This window comes from Anthonomus grandis, chromosome 4 (assembly GCF_022605725.1).
Source record: "Anthonomus grandis grandis chromosome 4, icAntGran1.3, whole genome shotgun sequence".
Classification (NCBI taxonomy): domain Eukaryota; kingdom Metazoa; phylum Arthropoda; class Insecta; order Coleoptera; family Curculionidae; genus Anthonomus; species Anthonomus grandis.
The window spans coordinates 8,000,009-8,024,454 of NC_065549.1; the positions used below are offsets into that span (position 1 = coordinate 8,000,009).

General features: G+C 28.1%; 1 protein-coding gene across 4 annotated transcripts in view; it reads right to left on the reverse strand.

Annotated features, from left to right (window-relative positions):
* Positions 1 to 3,730: 3,730 nt before the first annotated feature.
* LOC126735310 (zinc finger and SCAN domain-containing protein 10) overlaps positions 3,731 to 24,446 on the reverse strand; it is a 129,489-nt gene continuing 108,773 nt past the window's right edge. For 3 of the 4 annotated variants that reach the window (XM_050439259.1, XM_050439258.1, XM_050439260.1), the window contains one exon: positions 3,731 to 8,724. In XM_050439259.1, coding sequence (XP_050295216.1) covers positions 7,179 to 8,594 — 1,416 coding nt within the window. In that variant the 5' untranslated portion in view covers positions 8,595 to 8,724 and the 3' untranslated portion in view covers positions 3,731 to 7,178. Of the gene's footprint in view, positions 8,725 to 15,143; positions 15,488 to 24,446 lie in introns of those variants that run through there. The other variant, XM_050439261.1, reaches the window with a different exon arrangement.

The following is a 24,446-nucleotide window of genomic DNA, read 5'->3' on the forward strand; positions in this document are numbered from 1 at the left end:
TTTAATAAAGAAAGGAAGCTGATCCATGATTCCATGATTACGTAATTTGCATATTCACATGCCTCTATTGAAAAGATGTACATATTATGGGGTATATTTTATTTTTTCTTTAGTTATAGATCAAGATTCCCATAATCCCGGAAATTTATTACAATTTGCTGTAAAATTTAGTATAGATTTGACATATTTTGAGGTTATGTCGCATGCATTTCTTTAAGACTGATTTATTAAAGTTACTTAATTAGTTTATTCCAGGCAGTTAAATCCCTTCAATGTTTTTTCAAAGAGTTGAAATTTCAGGCAGTTGACATCATTATAGACTTATTCTTACCTCTAAATTTAAGTAGTTGGAAGATTTATTAGAGGAAACTTGGTTTCTTCTTAAAGCGAATTTATTTATTTTAATTGCTTTGTTATCTGAATTCCTCATCTTTTTTTCTAGGTCGGTACCAGTGATAAATCAAAAGTGACGCTTTTTAAAAATTTTTGTAAGATATTAGCAAAATAAGGGTTGATATTATACCTTTTTCTTTTTGCCTGTACAGTAAATAAAGCCATTTATTAGTGATCGGTTTAAGTAATCATAAAAAAAAGTTTCAAATGATGTAGAGGGACCAAAAGAGTAATAGAGCATTATTTGATCAATGCATAACTTAAATGGACGCGATATGCCTTTTCATTTTTGTTTCCTAAAGTAAATTAATTTAATATATTGCAGTTGCTGTTATCCTGGCAGTTTTATTTAGTTTTCCAGTTTTTTCTAGACAATTAAGATAATTTTTCCAATTTGTGAAATATCTCCACGTTTTAGTTCCAATGTAATATAATATGTAAAGTCGTCAAAGATATCGAATAGGTAAAGTACATACTTTTCACATTCAACTAGTTTTGTTTTTTGTTCCATTTTATTGCAGGAAACTTCAGAATCTGTCTCAGTCTTGAATACTCTTAGCTTCCAGTGAAATATCGATTTAAATTTAAAAGGGATGATTTTATATTCGAAAGCATTTCGTTTTTATTAAAAGAATATTCCAGGCAAGCTGTAGGAACCAAACCGTTTTTATAATATAAAAGTTTTTATATATATTGTGTCCTTGTTTAAATATTTAAAGAAAAAGAATAAAATATAAAACAAAACTTGGACATTGTAATTATGTTAATTTAATTAAACCTTAACTAAAAATTTTCACATGTCTGTATTTTAGATAATTTTGATGAGAATATTCCTAAGATACTAACAATTTTATTATTTCTAGGAATATGTCAGGTAGGTCTAATCACATTATTATATAAATGTCTTGAATATCTCAAGAATGTTCATATTCCAGGTATGTTATGAGAACTAATATTTGAAATATAAATGTAGTGTTTCCTATATATTCTGTGAATATTCATAATGGTGGTGAAAGAAATAAAAAGCAGAATTAAAATCTTCATTTTCCTTATCTCAGATTAAAATTCAAAATATTTAAATGTATTATTAGACGTTTCGTCTTTAGACATGCATCTTGAGTTATTTTTTTTAAATACACAATATTGATTTTTTGAGCTTCCGAACTGTAGATGCCAGAAATTCTTTTCAATTATTTTTATTTTGAAAATGTTGAGAATATTCCATAAATATTAATATTTTTTTTTTTTATAAAAATATTTCAAACAGGTCTATCCACATTAAAATAAATGTCTTAAATATTTTAAGGATGTTCATATTCCAGGCATATTACGATAACTAAATTTGAGAAATAAATACAGTGTTCACTGTCTTTTCTGTATACGATTAGAATAATTCTATAAGAAATAAAAAATAAAATAAATAATTAATTGTTCCTCATTTGACTTAAAAATTCGAAATAATTGAACGCATATTTTGAGGTTTCGTCTCTAGGCAGGCATCTTCAGTTATTCGTTTTAATACGAACCTGAAATTTTTGATTTCAAGAGCTTTGGAACAACAATTTTTTTTCAATATTTATATTTTAAATATTTTAACAATATACCGGACATATTTATATTTTTTTAATGTGTTGAATATTCCAAGAATGTTCATATTCCAGGCATATTATAAGAACTATGTTTAAGAAATAAGTGTAGAATTTTCTCGATATTCCATGAATATTCACTATGGTGTTGGACGAAATAAAAAGCCATTCTTTTGTCCACTATCTATTTAATATTTTTCATTTTAGACCAAAACTGAAAATAATTAAACAGATAGTTCGACGTTTCGTTTTTAGGCAGGCATCCGCAGTTATTTTACAGAAATCAGATCCTTATAAATAATATACATCAAATGCATGTTACTTGAATTGATCATTTTTAGGTAATATCAGTTTAAAAACTCATTTTCGCAACTTCAGTGGAATATCTTGATTTAAATTTTAAAAATAAAGATTTAAATTTTTTAAAGGATGTTTCTTTCAAAAAAGTTTTATGCAAAACCATTTAGTTTTTATGTAAAAAATATTCCAGAGTTGTATATGCCTTGAATCTTGTATGTATGCTCATATTCCAGGCATGTTATGCGGACTAAAATTAAAAAATATGTAAATGTGTTCCCTGGATATATCGAATGTTCTTAATGGTTGTGCACGAAATAAAAAACAAATATTTTTTTGTTCTCTCACTTTAAACCAAAAGTCAAAATAATTAAATATATAATTTCGTCTGTAGACAGCCACTCTCATATTTTTTTAAAATATAGACCTGAAATTTTTGGAAAGAACTGTAAAAGCCAAAGCTGGTTAAAAATCTACTAAACTAGAAAGAAATTAAAAACGCGTTTTTTTATGCAAATATTCCCAAAACAGTTATATTAGTTAAATTTCTCAAAATATTCCAAACAGGTCCGATCACGATACTACAATAAATATTCTGAGAATGTCCATATTCCAGGCATGTCATGAGAAATTCTCGACATATTTCATGTACTCATATATTGACTCCTCCTGTACAGGAGTTAAGTAAAAAGTGAAAAAAAAATATGGTAATTATAAAATATATTTTGGAGTTTTACTTGAAATTTGTGAATCCGATGTCAAATTTTGACAGATAGTAAGTTTTTTCTTATGGAACACCCTTTATATGACTTTATAGTTAAAAAGAGAGGAATATTCTGATTTCAAATATATATGGTTTAATTACTTTTATTTTGTTAATATTAATTAAAAGTAATTAAACCGTTTTGGAAATATCGGGTCACAAACTTAAAAAAAGTTAAATATTCAAGATCTTCTTAAGCCAGTATATTGATTTACGTTTACTGGGAAACAAATAATTCTATTATAAATGAATTAAAACAATTTATAATCAATACGACACAAAAAATTGAACAAAATTATATTAATAATGGTAGTGGTGATATAGAGCAGTTATAATTAATTGGATTTATCGAAAAAAGCTACGAAGTTGATATTGACCACTGTTACATGACAAACCCTGTATAATTTTTTTTTTGATGCTAAAAATTGGCAAGTAAAAATACCAATCGACGTGTTTAAGAAATTTGTTTTTGAGAAATGACTACAGTGTTCCCTGTATATTCTGTGAATGTTCACAATGGCTGCGAAAGAAGAAGCTTGGATAAAAAGCAAATAAAATATGTTTATTTTTCTCTGATTTTAGACCAAAATTCACAATATGCATTATTTGACATTTCTTCAGTTGATTTTTTTAAAACAGGGATCTAAAATTTTTAGGTAAAGCGAGCCAAATAAAAAAAAAACAAACAAAATATTGAAAAAAACTGAAATTTTTATTTCGAAAAGTAACAAAAAGACATCAAATCATAGATATAAAGAACGAAAGTAACAAAATATCAAATTAAAAAAAAAGTAAAAAAAAGCCTCTTTTCTACAAGCTACCAAAAATAAATATACAAATAAATACAAAATAACTTAAAAATTAAATAAGTTAAACTTAAACTGGGTTTTGAACCGTTTTATTTTAATTACCGCAATAATAAATAACTACCTTAAGCCTCCTCGCGTTTCCTTTTTGTTCCAACAATATAACAAAATGGTATCAAGAAAAATTAAATTACGTCTTTTACACAGTGGGACAGGAACAATGATTATATGTACAAACAACATTTCCGTGGCACTTTTTAACAATAACTTTAATAAGAACAGATAAAGAATAATTCTAATATCAAAAATAGGCAACGCAAACTTTAGCACTAAAAATTTAATCCTAAGATGTTTAATTTTGTTTTTTGTTTAATATATCACAGAGTATTTAACCATTATACAAATCAGATCATTAAGAATTTTATTCAATAGTTAATTAATGTAAAAAATTAATCATAATTTTTAACAACAAGTTTTTGTTACCAACAACTTTTTTTTGGCACAATAATAATATTAATAATATAAAAAGTAATAAAGAGTAAAAAGGATTGTCTTTTGTCAATGTCTTCCCTTAACTGGCCTTATGGGCGATAATTGTTTGCTTTTATACAGGATGTCCTAAAAACCCTGCATATACTCTGGAATGATTTGAGATCTTAACCATATAATAATAATAACAATTTTTTTTCGAGCAAACTATCCAAAAAATATTTTACCAATTGGACTAGATTTATTGACATAAGGTTTTTAATATATAAAAAAGAGAATGTCTTGTAAAATCTTTTTTGGGTTTTTGCAAATATTATATTACATAAGTGTATATTTACCATATAATACATAATTTAATATGACAGAGTATTTTGAGCTACTGTTTTGTCATGGGATATAGGACCATTCTTGTACATTGGTATTAATTTGTTATTTTTTGCCTCTTAAGTCGACTTACTAACATGAAAATATCTGGGGATTAGGAGTTTTTTAATAAAGAGTAGGCAGATTTCTTATAAAACCCCGTAGATTTTCTCTATTTTTAATAAACACATTTAGAAGTAAATAGCGTAAGAATATCCAGGATCAGTTAAAGATAAAATTCTCCTAAAAGCTCCAGAGACCTCTTTCCTACAGTTTTCTACGAAAAATTCTTAATACGATAAAATCTTTGAAACCCTATACTTACAAAGATCTCCAGTAACGAGGATTTTCAAAAGAAGAAGAAAAGTTCACTTAAGAAGAAGTGATGGAAATATAAAAAAAATTGAGGCAAGTGTCAGAGCAATTTGCAAAGTAGCAAGAACTAATATTTACAAAAAAAACCCAGAAAAGAATATGTTCAAAAATGTCGAAAATTCACAACTTGTCCAAAAGTTATATTTTCTTAGTATTTTACCTCATAGATAGATTCTGATGGAAGAATTCAAGATCTACAAAAGAATTGAAGATTCTTTTCACTAAACCCAATCTTTTAGTCAAGATAATCTTACCTCACCTCGAAGATTCAGTTCCGTCTTTAATACAAAAGCTATCCAATGAATAAGATCTTTAATAGTCATATAAGAAGTTATCAATGAATCTAATTCTTACACCACTTAGAATATCCATCTCATTTATGATAAAAAGGATTTTTTGTTTAAGCCTGAATATTTAACATTTATTAAGAGCTTATCAATCAGATGACATGTCACATTTATGAACAAAAAGACAGTAAGCTCACTGAAGAAAACACAGTAGAAACTCTTGACTTTAAATCATTTCTTTCTTGTAATGAAAAGAAGAAAGTCTGTGAAACCTTACCCAACCCTTAGAAAAGAGCGCAGTAAGGAGAATATTTATAACCCAAGTGGTAGTAAGAATATTAGAAAAGAATGAAGATAGGTATTAAAATATTGAAAAAAGTAAGCTCGAAAAAGTCAAAAACTTATATTTATTATTGTTTTAGTTTTTTTCTTTAGACCCTGGTTAAAGGATTCATGATCTACGGAAGAATTGTAAATTGTGACCCTTAAATGCATTCTTATATCTTAGAATTATTAAAAAAACCTTTGAAATTCCACCTCAAATCAACCCTTACTTTACCTGGAAGATTCAGTTCCTTTTTTTATGTAAAAGCCATCCAATAAATAGGATCTTTATTAGTTTAAGCGAATATTCATCATCTAAGAAGTTACATATGCAATGATCGAATTTCTGCAGTAACGCGTAAGATTTACTCAAGAACTTTTAAAGAGAAATACACATTTAAAGAGTCTGGCAGTATTTAAGATTAGTCAAAGATAAAATGCTTTCAGAACCTCCAGAAGAACTCAAGACTTGACGACCTAGTAGATTTGTTTATTCAAAAAATGTCAGAAAATTGCAACCTAGTCCAACCCTTACTTCTCCTAGAATATTCAGTTTAGTAATCTACGTAAAAACCATCCAATGAAGAGATTCTTCAACAGTTTAGACAAATATGCATCCTCTATGAAACTAAATAGGCAATGATCGAATTCTTACAAGAACACTGAAGATCTTCTCCAGAATTATTAAACAAACACTTTTATCAATCTTTTTTAGATTTTTTAGCCAGAAATACATATTTGAAATATTTGACACTATTCAAGATGAATCAATGATCTTGTGCTGCCAGAAACCCTAGAAAAATGCAACATCAAACACATTTTTCGATTCATAAAATGTCAGAAAATCTCGGAAATCGTACTTACACAACTTAGACCACTCATTTTATTTCTTTATAACAAACCTGTGCATTAAAAAAGATTTACAATAAGAGTGATTTATTTTGTGGAGAAAGGACTTCCTTCTAAGAAGGAATCTTCTTTATCAATTACCCTACTTCCAAAATGGACTTCTCCAATAGTTTAGGCTTGAAAACTCATCATTCATGAGGAGTTTATTAATCAGATTAGAAGTAATATTTAGCAAGAAAAAGAAAAACTTTCTGAAAAAAACACACAATTAAAACCCTTGCCTTTACATAATTTTCGTGCATATGACCAGAAAATGAAACAGTAAACATTCACCATAAACCTTCTAGTGAAACAAAAGCTGTTCTACCTGGAAAACTGACCAAATAAGTAAATCAGAAGACCATGACGCTCTAAAGAACCGTGACAATTGAGGAAACGTTAGCAACTTTAAGTAGCAAATCAACCCAAGAGACACCCTTACTACATCCTCTTATAAAAACCCCTAATATCAAAAATTTTATCAAAAATGTCAATCACAGCATCACAACCCCCTGACTTCCCACTCAACTCAACCCACAGAATGGTCCTAGGCCCCCTTCCACCTAAAAATACCATAAAAAACCAACGATATTTCTCCACCTGGCCATCATTGGCTACTCTCAGTCTTAACAGGCTGCGCACTATTCAAACCGTCAGGTTCATATCTGGTATGTGTGCGCATATGTCTCGTAATCATATCCCTTCTGCAAGCAGCATAAGGACACTGCGGACACTTGTAAGGTTTCTCGCCCGTATGTGTCCTCTGATGGGTGGACAAGTGGTCCGACCTAGAGAACACTTGACCGCAAACTCTACAAGTGTACGGCTTAATACCGGTGTGAAGTCTCATGTGTCTTGTCAGCATATCGCTTCGGGCAAACGACCTTTTGCACACCTCGCATAAGTACGCTTTAGCGGTTGATTCTGAAGAGTTTTGCCTACTTTTGTGCCTCGAAGCCATATGCTTGGCAAGACGGTCGTGGAGCGAGAACATTTGTCCACAAATGGGGCATACGAAGGCCACGTCTGAACCTGGGGGCATCTCTTCCACCACTGGGGAGACCTCGAGGTTATAACGTGAGGCTACTGACTCCTTGGTGGTTGGAGATGCCACGTCACCTTTGACCACTGGCACCGACACGGAGCCTCTTGGTGGTAAGAATCCCATAGGGAGGAGCGGTAGTGGTGGCGGAGCTGTAAGGCATTCCAACGAAGTGGCTGCGGCTTTTTCTCTGGCTTTGATGCCCTTCATGGATAGATCCAGAGGGAATTCTTGCGGTGACTGACGGCTGTCTACCGGTGGATTTCTGGCCGCAAGAGGCCAAGGTACTGGAGGTTTCTGTTCTTCTTTTACATTTTCGAACCATAGCGGTAGATCTGAGTCCGAGTGGCTACGTCGTCTGAAGATGTCCGGAAGGTATTTCGAGTGCAGGTAGCGCTCGAAGTTATTACTCGGTGCAGGAGATGCTGGAGTCAAAGGACTTATGGGGGAAGCAGGAAAGAATCTGTCGTATGGATGTACAGGAGGAGGATGGTGACCCGCACCGGTAACGCACTGGTAGCAGGGACATACTGGACCACGATGATGAAAAGTTGGGGGAGACGGGCTCGTGTCATCTTCTTTGATCCTCAAGGGACTAAAGCTGATCCTCGGCGATTCGGTTGAGCTGTGAGGTGACTTATTACTTGAGCTCGCCGGACTGAACACGTCATCCTCCTCACTTATCTGCTTAGCCACTTGGTCAAACCTAAACACCTCTCCAGAGTAATGTTTCTTGCTCAAAGCCTCCTTGTCTCCCTCGTTGTTATTGTATAAGTTATTGTTGATCGGTTGTGGTTCTTCTTCCTTGACACTCACGCCTGCACCAGTGAGCTTATCAAGAACCTGACTCAACCGTTTCCGCTTTCGTTGCTTCACCATAGGGCGATGGTTGTGGTTGTGAACCATCGGGTGGTTGTTGTTGTTGGTTTTGTCTTGGGTGGGGGCGACGTGTGCCTCGAGGGTGCTTTCTGCCATCGTCATGGCGGGCAGCAGGTGTTCGTACGGCTTCCAAGCCTTCTTGGGGGAGTCTGCTGCTGGGTACAGCGTGGCGGCAGCTGATGCTGGAACCCGGACGGAAAGTTGGAGTGTGGTGATCGACGTGATGGTTTATCTGAAAGAAGATGTTTAATTTAAGTATATAGAAGACTTTTATTTTTCTTTTCACAAATTGTAGCAAATTTTGTCTTATTTGCAGCAAGAAATCCTATGGGTATATTAAAGCAAATCTGGTAGTATTCTAAACTCGTCAAGTGGTAAATAGTTCAATAGTGAGTCGTATGTTTTGCGACAATGAAATCAGGAAATATGTCAAAGTGGTTAAGAGAGTTATTGCTTTTGGTAGTTTTTTAAACAACATATATGTTCCAATTTTTACTAAAATATGCAAAATCTTACAATTAAAAAAAAATAAATTGCAGATTTAATTTTAAAGTATACTAAAAATTTTGCTGTTACCAGGTTAAATATAACATATTTTGAAATATTCAAACCAGACCAGCTTAATTAATTTAGTAATTCACTGTCAAAAAAAATATAAGGCCACTTTAAATAACAAAAAAAATAAAAGAATAAATAACAACAATATGATCCTTTATTAATGGCTTGTCACACTTTGCAGCTACAACTGAAGACAATTAATCTTATAGCCATTATTGATAGACAGAAATTGGTTCTAGAGAGGAGATATGAGCAAACGTTAAAAATCATTCGGCATTCGATTATGATTTACACATTCTCAGTGCCTGTGAATTTTATTTATTTTTGATTTAACAGTCAACAAGAATAATGTAAGTAAATATAGTCTTGTGGTATAAGTGTTTTAGAACTCATGCATAACCCGGCATTAGGAATAAGTAAGATTCTTTTTAGGAATCTCGAATTTTAGACCGAAGAGATGAATGTAGCAGTCCTAGTATCCTCAATGATGTTAGTAATATTAGTGGAATTATGCCTATTTCCAACACAAATGTTAAATCAGTTATTTTAAGTAAAGTATAGGTATTTCTGTAAAATGTATAGTAAGATATATATATGATAACTTATAGTCTGTAGAATAAGTGAGAAGTATAATATTTTTTGTTTTTCTTATTAAGACTATATATACCTTGATTAATGCAACTGATAAAGGAAAAATAATCGAAGTCGGTTATAGCGCTTATTTGAACTGTTTGTGTTTAAGTTACCTCTCATAACAAGTATATTGTCCATACTTATTTACACCCTGTATACAGCGTGTTTAAAATTCGACCCTCAACATAGAGATTTGGGAATCTATAAGAGATACGAAGATGGTTAAATCGGGATTAAGTTGAGAATTTTTGAGCTTAACAATATGCAATTTTAAAAAAATAAAAATTCCGAATGGTTCCACAGATTTTCAAAAAAAATCGATACTATTTTTGCTTATCCGATTTTAAAATAATTTGCACAATGCGTTGCGTACGTTGCCACTTTTATTTATTCTACATGATGGTCTTTTTAGATTTTTTATATCACGTTTCGTCTTTTGCCAATCGTCATCAACTTTGTTTTTTCTTATAGGGGCTATATTTGGTTTTTGCCTTTTTAAAATCTTTGCAAAATTTTCTTTTTAATGATGTATTACAAGTAATATTTTGAAAAACCTGAGTTAAAAAAAAAAAAATAAATTTGCCGCGGTAAGCTGTGCATAAACTGACAAGAAAATCGTTAAACTGTCATAAATATTACACATTAGATAGAAACAGTAGCAATGCAATACCGTAGTGGTTATTATTGGTAGTCATTTTCCATGTTATTTTACAAAACTTAAAAAATTTATTTTACAAACAAATTTAAAAAAATCCTTCCAAGCATCTGGAATATAGAGAAGTGATTATAAGGCCTGGAATAAAACAAAAACTTATTTTAAATATCTGAAATAATTAAAAAATACCTCCATTAACCTGGAAAACTGTAAGAAAATCCAAAAACATGCAAACTTCTTAAATTTAAAAAAATCTTAAAAACGCAATAGCGTTAAATTAAATAAAAACATTACATTGCAATATTATACATTGCAGATAGAGGCGAATGGGCAAATTACCTCAAAATCTTGAAATAAAACAACATTTTATTAAAAAAGCCTGAAATAATATAAAAATACTCATAAAATCTAGAAACTCTTAAAAAAATTCTGAATATAAAAATTGAAAACCAAAACCTATTTTAAAGCATTTTAAATTGTAAGAAAAGTGATTTGAAATACCTGGAAGAGATGGATTATGTCCTGGAATAAAACTAGATTTTATTCCAAATGCCTTGTATATTATGAAAACATCAAAAAAATCTGGAAAATTATTAATAACTTAAAAATTTCAAAAATTATAAAATTAGAAATTGAAATCAAAAACTTATCCTAAAACATTTAAAGTTTCAAGTTTTCAAGTTTAAAGAAAAATTATTTGAAATACTTGGAAGACGTGATAATTAACACAAAGTCTTGGAATAAAGCAAGATTTAATGCAAATGCCTGGAATATCATAAAATAACTCAAAAAATCTGGAAGATGCAAAAGCTTTCAAAAATTCTGGAATTGAAAACAAAAAAATATTTTAGAACATTAAAATTATAGAAAATATTATTTAAAACACTTGGAAGACGTGGAAAATAACCCTAGTGTCTAGAAATAAAATTATATTTTATTCCAAATGTCTGGAATATTGTAAGAATGTTCAAATATTCTGAAAAATCCAATTTTTTTTTAAATTTTAAAATTTTTAGAATTACAAAATTGGAACCAAGAACTTAACCTACAACATTAAAATTAAAAGAAAAATGTTTTGGAATACTTAAAGCAGGTGGAAGATGACCCTAGAATTCAGAAGTAAAACAAGATTTGATTTTAAATTCCTGGAATAATGTAAGAACGCTCGAAAAATCTTAAAAATTTGAAAATTTATTTAAACAATTTTAACTTGAATGTCTGGAACTCATAAAAAGTCCATCTAAGTATCTGGAAAATAAAAAACTGATTCTAAAAGCCTGGAAAAAAAACAAAAATTTATTTTAGATACCTAAAATAATTAAAAAGATAACTCTATTAACCTAGAAAACTTTTAAAAAGTCTAAAAACGTGCAAATTTCCCAAATTAAAAAAAAAATCTTAAAAGCGCAATAGCGTTAAATTAAATAAAAACATTTCATTGCAATATTAAACAATGCAAATAGAGGCGAATGAAAAAATTACTTTAAAATCTTGAAATAAAACAACAAAAAATACAAATGCCTGGAATATTATAAAAATACTCATAAGATCTGAAAACTGTTAAAAAAGTTCTGACTATAAAAATTGTAAACCAAAACCTATTTTAAAGCATTAAAAGTATAAGAAACATGATTTGAAATACCTGGAAGAGCTGGAATATGATTTCAAAGTCCTGGAATAAAACGAGATTTTAATCCAAATGCCTCGTATATTATAAAAATTTCAAAAAAAACTGGAAGACTATTAATTACTTGAAAATTTCAAAAATTATAAAATTGAAAATTAAAATCAAAAACTTATCCTAAAACATTAATGTTTAAAGAAAAATTATTTGAAAAACTTGGAAGACGTAATAATAATTGACTCAAAGTCCTGGAATAAAGCAAGATTTAATTCAAATGCCTGTTATATCACAAAATAACTCAAACAATCTGGAAGATGTTAAAGCTTTGAAAATTTCTGGAATTAGGAATTGAAAACAAAAAAATATTTTAGAACATTAAAATTATAAAAAATATTATTTAAAACACTTGGAAGACGTGGAAAATAACCCTAAGGTCTAGAAATAAAATTATATTTTGTTCCAAATGCCTCGCATATTGTAAGGATGTTCAAAAAATCTGGAAAATTTTAAAAATGTTTTTTTAAATTTTAAAATTATTTGAATTACAAAATTGGAACCAAGAACTTAACCTACAACATTAAAATTAAAGAAAAATGTTTTGGAATACTTAAAGCAGGTAGAAGATGACCCTAGAATTCAGAAGTAAAACAAGATTTGATTTTAAATTCCTGGAATAATGTAAGAACGCTCGAAAAATCTTAAAAAATTGAAAATTTATTTAAACAATTTTAACTTGAATGTCTGGAACTCAGTAAAAAGTCCATCTAAGTATCTGGAAAATAGAAAACTGATTCTAAAAGCCTGGAAAAAAAACAAAAATTTATTTTAGATACCTAAAATAATTAAAAAAATAACTCTATTAACCTAGAAAACTTTAAAAAAATCTAAAAACATGCAAATTTCCCAAATTAAAAAAAAATCTTAAAAGCGCAATAGCGTTAAATTAAATAAAAACATTACATTGCAATATTAAACAATGCAAATAGAGGCGAATGAAAAAATTTTCTTTAAACATTAATGTTAAAAGAAAAATTATTTGAAAAACTTGGAAGACGTGATAATTGACTCAAAGTCCTGGAATAAAGCAAGATTTAATTCAAATGCCTGGAATATCACAAAATAACTCAAAAAATCTGGAAGATGCTAAAGCTTTGAAAATTTCTGGAATTAGGAATTGAAAACAAAAAAATATTTTAGAATATTAAAATTATAAGAAATATTATTTAAAACAATTGGAAGACGTAGAAAATAACCCTAAGGTTTAGAAATAAAATTATATTTTATTCCAAATGGCTGGAATATTGTAAGGATGTTCGAAAAATCCGGAAAATTTCAAAAATGTTTTTTTAAATTTTAAAATTATTTGAATTACAAAATTGGAACCAAGAACTTAACCTACAACATTAAAATTAAAAGAAAAATGTTTTGGAATACTTAAAGCAGGTGGAAGATGACCCTAGAATTCAGGAGTAAAACAAGATTTGATTTCAAGTTTCCTGGAATAATGTAAGAACGCTCGAAAAATCTTAAAAATTTTAAAATTTATTTAAACAATTTTAACTTGAATGTCTGGAACTCAGTAAAAAGTCCATCTAAGTATCTGGAAAATAGAAAACTGATTCTAAAAGCCTGGAAAAAAACAAAAATTTATTTTAGATACCTAAAATAATTAAAAAAATAACTCTATTAACCTAGAAAACTTTAAAAAAATCTAAAAACATGCAAATTTCCCAAATTAAAAAAAAATCTTAAAAGCGCAATAGCGTTAAATTAAATAAAAACATTACATTGCAATATTAAACAATGCAAATAGAGGCGAATGAAAAAATTTTCTTTAAACATTAATGTTTAAAGAAAAATTATTTGAAAAACTTGGAAGACGTGATAATTGACTCAAAGTCCTGGAATAAAGCAAGATTTAATTCAAATGCCTGGAATATCACAAAATAACTCAAACAATCTGGAAGATGCTAAAGCTTTGAAAATTTCTGGAATTAGGAATTGAAAACAAAAAAATATTTTAGAATATTAAAATTATAAGAAGTATTATTTAAAACACTTGGAAGACGTGGAAAATAACCCTAAGGTCTAGAAATAAATTATATTTTATTCCAAATGGCTGGAATATTGTAAGGATGTTCGAAAAATCCGGAAAAATTTCAAAATGTTTTTTGAGTTTTAAAATTTCTTAGAACTACAAAATTGAAACCAGAAATTTAACCTACAATATTAAAATTAAAAGAAAAATGTTTTGGAATACTTAAAGCACGTGGAAACTGACCCTGGAATACAGGAATAAAACAAGATTTGATTCCAGATTCTTGGAGTAATGTAAGAATGCTCTAAAAACCACTCTCACGAGATGTGTGACTTTAAATAAGGAAAAGAAAAACTTATTTTAAAACATTAAAACTAAAAGATCAATTTTTTGAAACAGTAATAATTTCCCGAAATTGTCGAGTATTATTTTGGCTCCAAATGCGTTTATTATTAATTCTCTTAAAAATGTCACTGCCTATAAATGTCTTGTTGTTTTAAAATTTAATCATATCTTGCTTTTCTTCATTCGTAAAAACACTAATTTCTCAAATTATTATTAAAATAACCGTCAGTTTGTACTAGAAAATAAACAAAATATTTAAATAGTTTACAATTTACATATTGTCCTGTCAATTTAGCACAGTCAAGTGCGGCAAATTTAGTTTTTTTTCAAAAATTCGGGTTTTTACAAAAAATAAATTTGGTTTATATATATTTATATTGCACAGATTTTAAAATTGTAGAAATCCAATATAGCGCCCATGAGAAAAAACAGAGTTGATGATGATTGCAAAAGACGAAACCTCGTATTAGAAATCTAAAAACACCATCATGTAGCACAATAAAAAAGGTGGCAATGCAAATATCCAAATTATTTTAAATTTGGATAAGAAATAAGCTCAGAAAAAAATCGACTTTTCAAAGTTTCAGATTTTTTCAGAATTTTTTTATTTTCTAAACGGCATATCATTAAGCTCAAATCTTCTTAACTTCTTAATCATCTTCGTACCTCTTATAGATTCCGCGTGATCTCCATATTGAGGATCGAATTTGAAACACCCTGATTTGTGCTTGTTTGACCTGTAAGGCCGGTGTATACTAAAATAACTAAATAAAAGGCATAAAACTGAAATCGTCGCACCTCGCGCCTCCAAGAGGAGCCAGTGCACTCTCACACCGCAGTACACCATACACACACCCACGCCTACGGCGTTGCTGCTGGTGGTGGTACCACTGGTACCTGTTCGAGTTCGATCCACCTGACGATTGACCCCGTTCCGCGTCATGAATGGACCGGACCCGAAGGAAAACGCGAGATACACCACGACGACCGACCGCCACGGCACGATGATGATGGTGATGATGATGCACGTGGTCGAAGACCCTGTGGAGGAGATATTATGCTGCTGATACGTCGTCTTGCTGTGTTGTTATCGTGACGCAAGGTTGCCGAGTTATTGGAAATTTTGTATTTTATTTCCCTTTGTTAGGGAAACTAAATTTGCCGCAGTTGACAAGACAATATGTAAACTGTTTTGTTAATATTCTAGTACAAACTGGCAGTTATTTTATTTATAATTTGAAAACGGTTTTTACAAATTAAAAAAAGCAAGATATGATTAATATTTATTATAAATGTAATATAAACCGACAAAAGTACATTTACAAGCAGTGGCATTTAAATAATAGCATAATAAATGCATTTGGAGACAAAATAATCCTCGACAATTTCAGAAAATTATTACTGTTTCAAAAAATTGATCTTTTAGTTTTAATGTTGTAAAATAAGTTTTTTTTATTCTTTTCAGTACTTAAAGTTAAAAGATTTAAATTTATTTTAAAACTTTTCAGATTTTTCGAGTATTCCTACATTATTCCAGGAATCTGAAATCAAATCTTGTTTTATTCCTGAATTCTAGGGCCATTTTCCACGTGTTTCAAATATTCCAAATCTGTTTCTTTTAATTTTAATGTTTTAGGATAAGTTTTTGTTTCCAATTTTTAATCCAAAAATTTTAAAATTAGAAAAACAAAAATTTGGAATTTTCCAAAATGCTTGGACATCCTTACAATATGCCAGGCATTTGGAACAAAATATAATTTTATCTCTAGACCTTAGGGTTATTTTCAACGTCTTCCAAGTCTGGCTGTTAACCGAAAGTTTTATTATCATAGAGGCATTAGTGGGCAAATCCGACTTATTCCTTCATTTATTTTAATTGGAGTAGTTTTTTGCGTTGTGATTGCTTCTACAAAAATAAGTCAAAACACTTTAAGCGATATTAGTGAGCTTAGTATTATTGCCAATTTAAATAATGAGTTGCAACTTTCTGATGATCAACGAGTAATAAGGGTAAAATAAACATTATTATCTATTATCATTATTTATAAAAAAAACAAAGCTCACCCCAAAATAATATTAAGTTCACTTTACCGAATTTTTCTCAGTAATTTATTTTGCACCGTATTTTTTTTTGTGTTAACAAACTGTATATCCAAGAGAATAAGACATAAAAAATCTTGAAAAATTTCTGGATTTAAGGTAAAATTACAATAATTGTACTGTAGTATTTTTTTAGTTTTAGTTAAAATAATAAGTAAAAATTAAATAAAAAACCTAATACCTTACAAGATTTTCCAATCAATTATTAATTGTAATTTGGATCTATAGTGCAGTATGGAATAATCGCCAGGAATAGCATCTATAATATATCATTGGCCTGGCCTGGAAATACTGCAAAATCGATGTATTACGATAATTGTGAAAACAGAACCCACTTCATCCAACAGATCAGTTATATCCAGATTTTCCAGTGATGAGGTTGCGCCAATTATATGCATATAAAATTTTACTATACATATGTAAACACCCCAAAATCATCAATAAAATTAAAAAAAAATAAGGGTTTCACATAAATGACAAATTTTTAATACTAACGAAATAGTACTTTTAGATGGTGCCAAAGAAATAAGAGATAAGGTTGATTCTTTTATAAATTAAAAAAAATATTATTATAGTGAAAAATGTCCTTATAAGATGTTCCTGAAAATCAAGTTTCCTAGTCCAATATTCTTGGCAACATGGCAATCGTCCCTTGCTTTTAACGTGGTGCAATGCGGGGGTGTATTATTAAGTACACAAAGGACAGAGGCTGGAATATTGTGTCGCGATAAAGTGCATATAAAAGGGTTGTTTTATGCTTTCTATAAAAGTGAGGCTTTTTTTTCCGTACAGTAAAATACGTATTTTGGGTTAAAGGGGATTCGGATACAAATTTTAAATAACTAATAAAACTGCTGCTGCTATTGCATAAACCTTAAGGATATGATAGACATTTGAGAATATTACGGTAAATCCTTTTGTGATGTAACAGAAAATTTAAGTCAAACATATCGAAAGTAAAAAAAAGTAATGTTAAAAATATATATTTAAATGAACCATTTTATTTTAAAAAATAGCACAAGAATCAATAAAATACAGTTCATGAAAAATATTTTCATATGCATATTTTTTTCCTTAGTTCAACGATAAAATTAGTATAGTGCCATATTAATATAGTGCCATAATTTTCTTGGTGCAATCAACTAGAAATACAAGAAATTAACGAAAAAAAAGACATAAAAGAAATTTAATTAAAATGTATAAAATCAGCAACATTTTCCCAGTATTCGCAGCTTTCGCAAATTATTAAATTCCCTAACTTCATTAGATGCGACCTTTAAGTTTATATTTATTTGACCTTTTCAGCCTTAAGCTAAAACAATTTTTGAGCATAATCTATACAAAAACGATGCACTTTTCCATAAAGAATTAGTTTTAAGCTAGTTATAACTATTTTGGATATTAACCAAATACAAACATAATCGTTTCCACAAAAAAAATTGTATGCATAAGCTAAATGGATCTGAATCCCAATTTATTATTTTATCCAATATTTGGGATGAAACAGAAAATTTGATCTAACCATAATTGAATGTAAATAAGAAAAAAGTAATAATTAAAATATACATTCCCAGAAACTGTATAATATTCAAAAAAATAGCACAGGAATTGGACCCAAAACTTCAAGACCTTCTGGGTAATCGTTAAAATACAAATATAGCTGCTATAATTTGTATGATACCATCAACTCAAAAGTCATGAATTAAACAAAAAAATAACAATTAAAATATAAATAAGAGAACAAGTAAGTCAATTAAAATCAATTAACAGTACAGTTAGGAAGTACAAAATCAGCAACATTTTGAATATTCGTACTATTTCCAATTTATTTATTGTGTAATTTCAATACGATCTATCTATTATACCTCAAGTAGATTCTTGTATTTAAGATTTATTGGACTTAAATTCGGTTAAATAAAACAAAAGGTCTCGTAGATAGATTTAAGTTCATATTTCTTCTAAATACGCGAACAAATTTATTTTTTTCTTTTTTTCAATAATTGAGCGTATAAGATAGTAATTTTTAAAATTCATACTTAATAAAATAAATAAATAATTACGATCTCCAAGTAGCTATTTATATGCACCTTAAACGATCTGCAATCTGAAGCCACTGCTATTAAAACTTATAAAAAAAAATAATTTTTTACATCTTTATAGCAACGATGTATTTTTCCTTAAAAAATACACAAATAGATATCCTTTCCATAAAAGAAATTAAGCATTAAATAGGTACGATTTCAAAGGTAAAATTGGAATAGTATCTTAATTAAAGTTAGTTAAATTGGTAAGAACACTTTAACCTAAAATAAGATAATACAGAGCAAAAATAATTTTTATAATATTCTAAATACCAGCTATTAAAAACCAAATATAAATGAAATTAATAAAGCTTAAAAAGTTTCACGTAAAAAATTCTAAATACATTTTTAATATATAACAAGAAAGTTATTAAGAATAGCTTCGTCGAAAAGAATAAAATTTAATATAAAAAAAATTAAAATTAAAATATACATGAAATAAAATTGATTTAAAAGAATATAAAATTTTAAAAATTGACACATCTTTAATATAAAAAATATAGGAGAGAATTATAAATAGAAAATAAGAATAGAATATATATATATATATAAAGCAATGAAATAAATTTACAATTATCAAAACAAACAACAATTAAAGGTGTGTACTATGCATAAGCTTAATAAAATGGCAAATATAACATTTATATTCGCTTACATATTAAACTAAAAAAATGCGAAATATCTTACCAATAATAATAAATATATTAGAAAAAGGGGGTTAAACAATTATAATAATATTTACTTAAATGCTATTAAATCTTTAATTTATAAAATGCATATTCTTTTATATATTAAATTAAAATAACCATTAAAATGATTAAAAAACTAATACGTTGAAAACAATTTTTTATATGCATAACATAAATAGATATGGTTCACAGCTCATTATTGATTTGCGTCTTTAAAGGAGAAAAGACATGAAAGATTTATAAAATTAAAACAAATAAAAAAATAATTATTTAATTAACGAAAGAAAGTAGAAATGTATATTGTTTTGTCGATATTTTTAATTTTTATGTACTTTAAAATTTCTTTAAAATGTGTGTTTAAAAATTTATTATCATAAAAATAAAAAAAACTTTCAGGTTACCTAATTGAGCTAGAAATTGATTAAAATTACAGCGTCATTGCAAGTGAATAAAAAAAATAAAACTTAAAAATATCACATATCTTTGATGTAAAATATTAAAAAAAAATTATTGAAACTCACAAAGTTTACGAAAAAAAATCTTTATGCATAACTTAGTTCCACGCGATTGCAAAGCCAATATTTGCTCCAGTTTTTGACATTTTTTAACATGCTATTTTATAAATAATTGCGCTAAAATAAATTATTGCTAAAAGTAGTCATACAAAGAAAGCATATAAGAAGAAGAAAAAAAATACAAAGAATAAATTTGAAAAAAAGGAAATCAACATTGAAATTATAATAAAAGGAAAGATGTAGGCGTAATCTTTGATGCAATGGCTCACATTTGCTTAAAAAATACATCTAAAGATGATAAACATTGTTTCGGCTACAAACTTTAACTCGAAAACTAATGTTAATAAACTCTTATACATAAAAACCTATTCCTTTGGAGAAGGTCCTACAGCCACGGCACTGCACAACAAAAATAACAATTTTGTCGCAGAACAACTGCATGTTCCATACGCCTTTTTGCGGATTATTTAATACAAAATATGTTGCGGATTTTGGCGATTGTTGGCATCGGTTCAACCGCTGCGTTCACATATTTCAAACAGATTCCACGGCTTAGACTTCTTAACTCGTCAAACAAATCGCGGGATTTTTAGTTTTCTTATCACACTCCCATACTGGCGGCGTACACTGACGCATTCTTCTTCTCCGTACAAAGTAAAAAAATTTCAAAAAAAAAATAAAAAAAAAAACGACGAGTACAGAAAGGAAATTTGTATTCCGTCGATCGTCGCGGCGATACTTATAAGGCCAGACGACGGTCGAAGATATGCCGATACCTTTCAGTGGGTGGTTTTTTCATTCTGTCGGGCAGAAGAAAAGAAACATTTTTCTTGCTCGTTACGGTCGGTTTTTTCGTTGCCCCGATACGAACTCTGGGCATTTTTTAAATTGTTTTCTCCCAAAATGGAAAACAAGAGGAGAGGAAAAATCCATTTTCTGTGGGACACTTCGGGGGCAAAAACTTCTTCTCTTATACGAACTATAACAGATTGCAAGAGAGTTCACACGACTCTAGCAACCCCCCTTATCTTAGAAGCTCTACATGCATAACTTAACTGAACACGATTCCCAAGCTTATAATAATTTTACCCAGTAAAGTAATTTAAAAAAACCCTCTTGATATGATGCTATATTAATACAATAAAAATCGTATTCCGTTGGCAACACCCACGACATAAAACCGACCCGCAATTAATTAAGCACACATGCACATTTCTAATTAATTTTATTAATTTCCGCACGCCTTAATTAAGTTTGTTTTAGATTCGCTATCGCATTTCGCGTTATTTGTTTGATGCCATAGTACCGTGCCTAATGATAATTATTCTATTAAATTATTTATTGATTGTAACAACATTAAGATTATTAAATCGTCGGATTAATTGATCGTTGATGTATGAATTTGTTGGTTAATCGATGATCGAGCCGTTTACGGTTAACAAGACTACGCTGACGATGTATCGTTGAAATCATGTTACTACAGTGGTTCAATTAAAGTTCTAACTAAGATTAATATGTCTTCAAAGCTCCGAAGATAAAAAAAATTATTCTATGCATAACTTAAATGAATCAGATGGACGTTTTACTATGCATTTTTGGAATACAAAAAGTTGTTTTTTATTGCTTCATATAAAATAAGTCAAAATTACTGTAGAAAATATAAGACCAAATTTTAAATAAAAAGGAGAAACAGAATTTAATTTGCTGATATTTAAAAACCTTAAGTTAAAGGTCTGCACTGTGCATAAGCTTAACAGAGTAATTATTACTAAAAATTAAATAATGCATATTACTATTATTGACTTTATTAAAGAATAACGGTTCAAAAACTATACTATTATTAATTAAAATGTAGTTAAATATTTAAAATATAAAATGTATAATATAAATTATAAAGTAAATTTATATTTCCATTAAAAAGAACACAAATGCATAACTTAAATAGCTATGATTCTCAGCTTATTATTCATTTGGATCTTTAAAGTCAAAAAAAGCATAAAAAAATTTAAACGTTTAAATAAATATAAAAAATTATTTCTATTTATTTAGTTATTAAAATAAAGGAGAAATGTACGTAGTTTTGGTAATATTTTTTATTTATATATATATTAAAACGTCTCTAAATTGTGTCTTCAAAAATATATTACTAAATTAAAATAAACCCTTAGGATAACATACAACAAAAATAAATAATTAACTATTCATTTATATTTCTAAGATTTAATAAAAAAGAATTAAATATTATAAGAGTCGAATTAAAAATAAGTTAATATAAAAATATACATAAGATTAAAAAAAGATTAAAATATAAGTAACAATAGATTAAGCAAATAAGAAAATATATATAAATTCCTAAGTTAATAGATATAATTTCTTAGATTAACAGAGTAACAGATATGAAATATAATATAATTCACATCTGTTAATTCTGATATTACTGTTATTCTATTATTCTATATTCTGTTAATTACCGTTTATCTTAATTTAATTAAGTTAAACGGTAATTAAAATTAACAAATAGCGTTATTGCAAGTAGATTAACGAAAATTAAAAAAAAATAGATTAAAATCAAAGTCAACGAAAAATAAACAAATGTTAAAGAAAATACATATAATTCATTAAAAGTACATGAATTGAAAATAAAATGCAATTAACTATTTATTTCTATTCTGAAGATATACGAAAGAAATTATATTATACGAATCAAACTAAAAATAAGTTAAAATAAAGATATATATCAAATAACAAAAAAAAGATCAGTTAAGGCACTATTTATAATTTTGTCAATTTTCTTCATAATTCGAAATTGTATGCATAAAAAACGATAGGATTCCTAATTTTTTACTTTTTTGGCTCTTACTAAGGATTTTTATTATTACTTTATCAATAAATAAATAAATATTATTAAATATAAAAATATACATTAAACAACGTTAATTAAGGAAAAGAAAAAATTAAGAAGTAATAAAGTGAACGTAAATTTGTTTATATTAGCCAAAAACGTATAAGAAATTAGTTAAAAAAAAATTAATTTTGATACTATAAATAAAAAAAAATATATAAAAAATTAATTTAAACTACCCGGAGTTAGCAGAAAAAAACGATGCATAACTCTAATGGCCATGACTCCCAGTTATTTATTATTGCTTAAAAGAAATAGAAAGAAAGAGTTTCTGCATGTATATTAGAGGATTTTAAGTGAAGAGATTTATTTTCCTGCCAAGAAATTAAGCACTATTTTTCGACACTTTAGTATTGCTAAAAAAAATTCCAATGGTTTAAAAGAAAGGTAGATTACGGGACAGAAAATAAAAGATTTAATATTTGTTGGGCGACGTTTTGAACTTTAATGGAATTTCTTCAGGCTAAAAACAGAAACTATATGGTTTTCCTATTGGACATATTATTATTACCCAACGACTAATAATAACAAAATTCAAAATATGATTATAAAATATAATGTCTTTGGTCTTTTTACACGTAAACCATTTTTTTTTCTTCTGAATCCTATATTTGCATATAACGCAAAAAGACGTCTAGAAGGAAAACATGTACCATAATAATTTGTAGTTTTAGCCTGAAGAAGGTTCAATAAAGAATCGAAACGTCGCTCAACAAATCTTTTATCCCAGAAAAACTTTGGTTATTAAAAAGGCAAATGTTTGAAAAAATTGGCACATTTTTAATGGATACAAACCCGACGTTGATATTTCTTTGCTTCTTTAGTATTTAATAAGCAAATTTACTAGTAATTTAGCTGAAGTAAAAAAAGTTATAATAAAAATTAAAATTTACATTAAAAAAAATATATAAAAATCAACATATTTTTTAATTTAACGCCTTAAACCTTCAATGAGTGTCAAGAATTTTTTAGGCATAACATAAATGGATAGGATGACCAAGTTACTATTTATTTATAGTTGTGACATATAACCAGTAATTTTATTGCTGATTTACCTAAAAGCATTTGAAGTAGGTATAAACAAGGTAAAATATTCATAAAGAAAACTTAATTGAATTGAGAGTAAATATACCTGTAAGCAAAAATAATACACAAATTTAACATTAATTTTAAATAAACGAACTATGCATAATTTTTTCAAGTTCATAGGCCTATATGTTCAGTTTCTTAAAAATAAAAAGAAAGTGTTTTGGATTAAACTGGAAAATCAAATTTTGTTACCAACTTCTTTCATGCATTCTGATGTTCTATTTTCTTCTTATTCTGAACTGCTTGGAACCAATAATTTTAGAAGACTCTTCTATGTATAACTTTATTGAACATCTATTTTTTTTTCTAAGTCATTTAAATTTAATGCAAAATCATACCTTTCAAGCATAATGGTGTTCAAGAAAAATATTAAAATAAACTTCCTGGCAGATAATGATTACTACATTAACTGCCTGGAAGTGCTAAAAAATTACAATTTATCCGAAGAACTATCAATTTCTTTCCCATTCTGGTAAATTTCTACTATCAAAAGTGCCCATAGCCTAAAATTATGTATAAAAAATTTAATTATACATAAATCAACGTTAATGAAAGGAAAATATAAAAACAAGAAAATGTACATAATTTCGCCAATATCCTTAACCTAACAGATTTTTCATACAAAGTAATAGACTTGATCTATCTAAATTACTTATGCCTATACGAACAGAGAAAGGAAATTAGAAAAATAATAGCGAACCGCCTGCAGAAGTTCCGTACATATT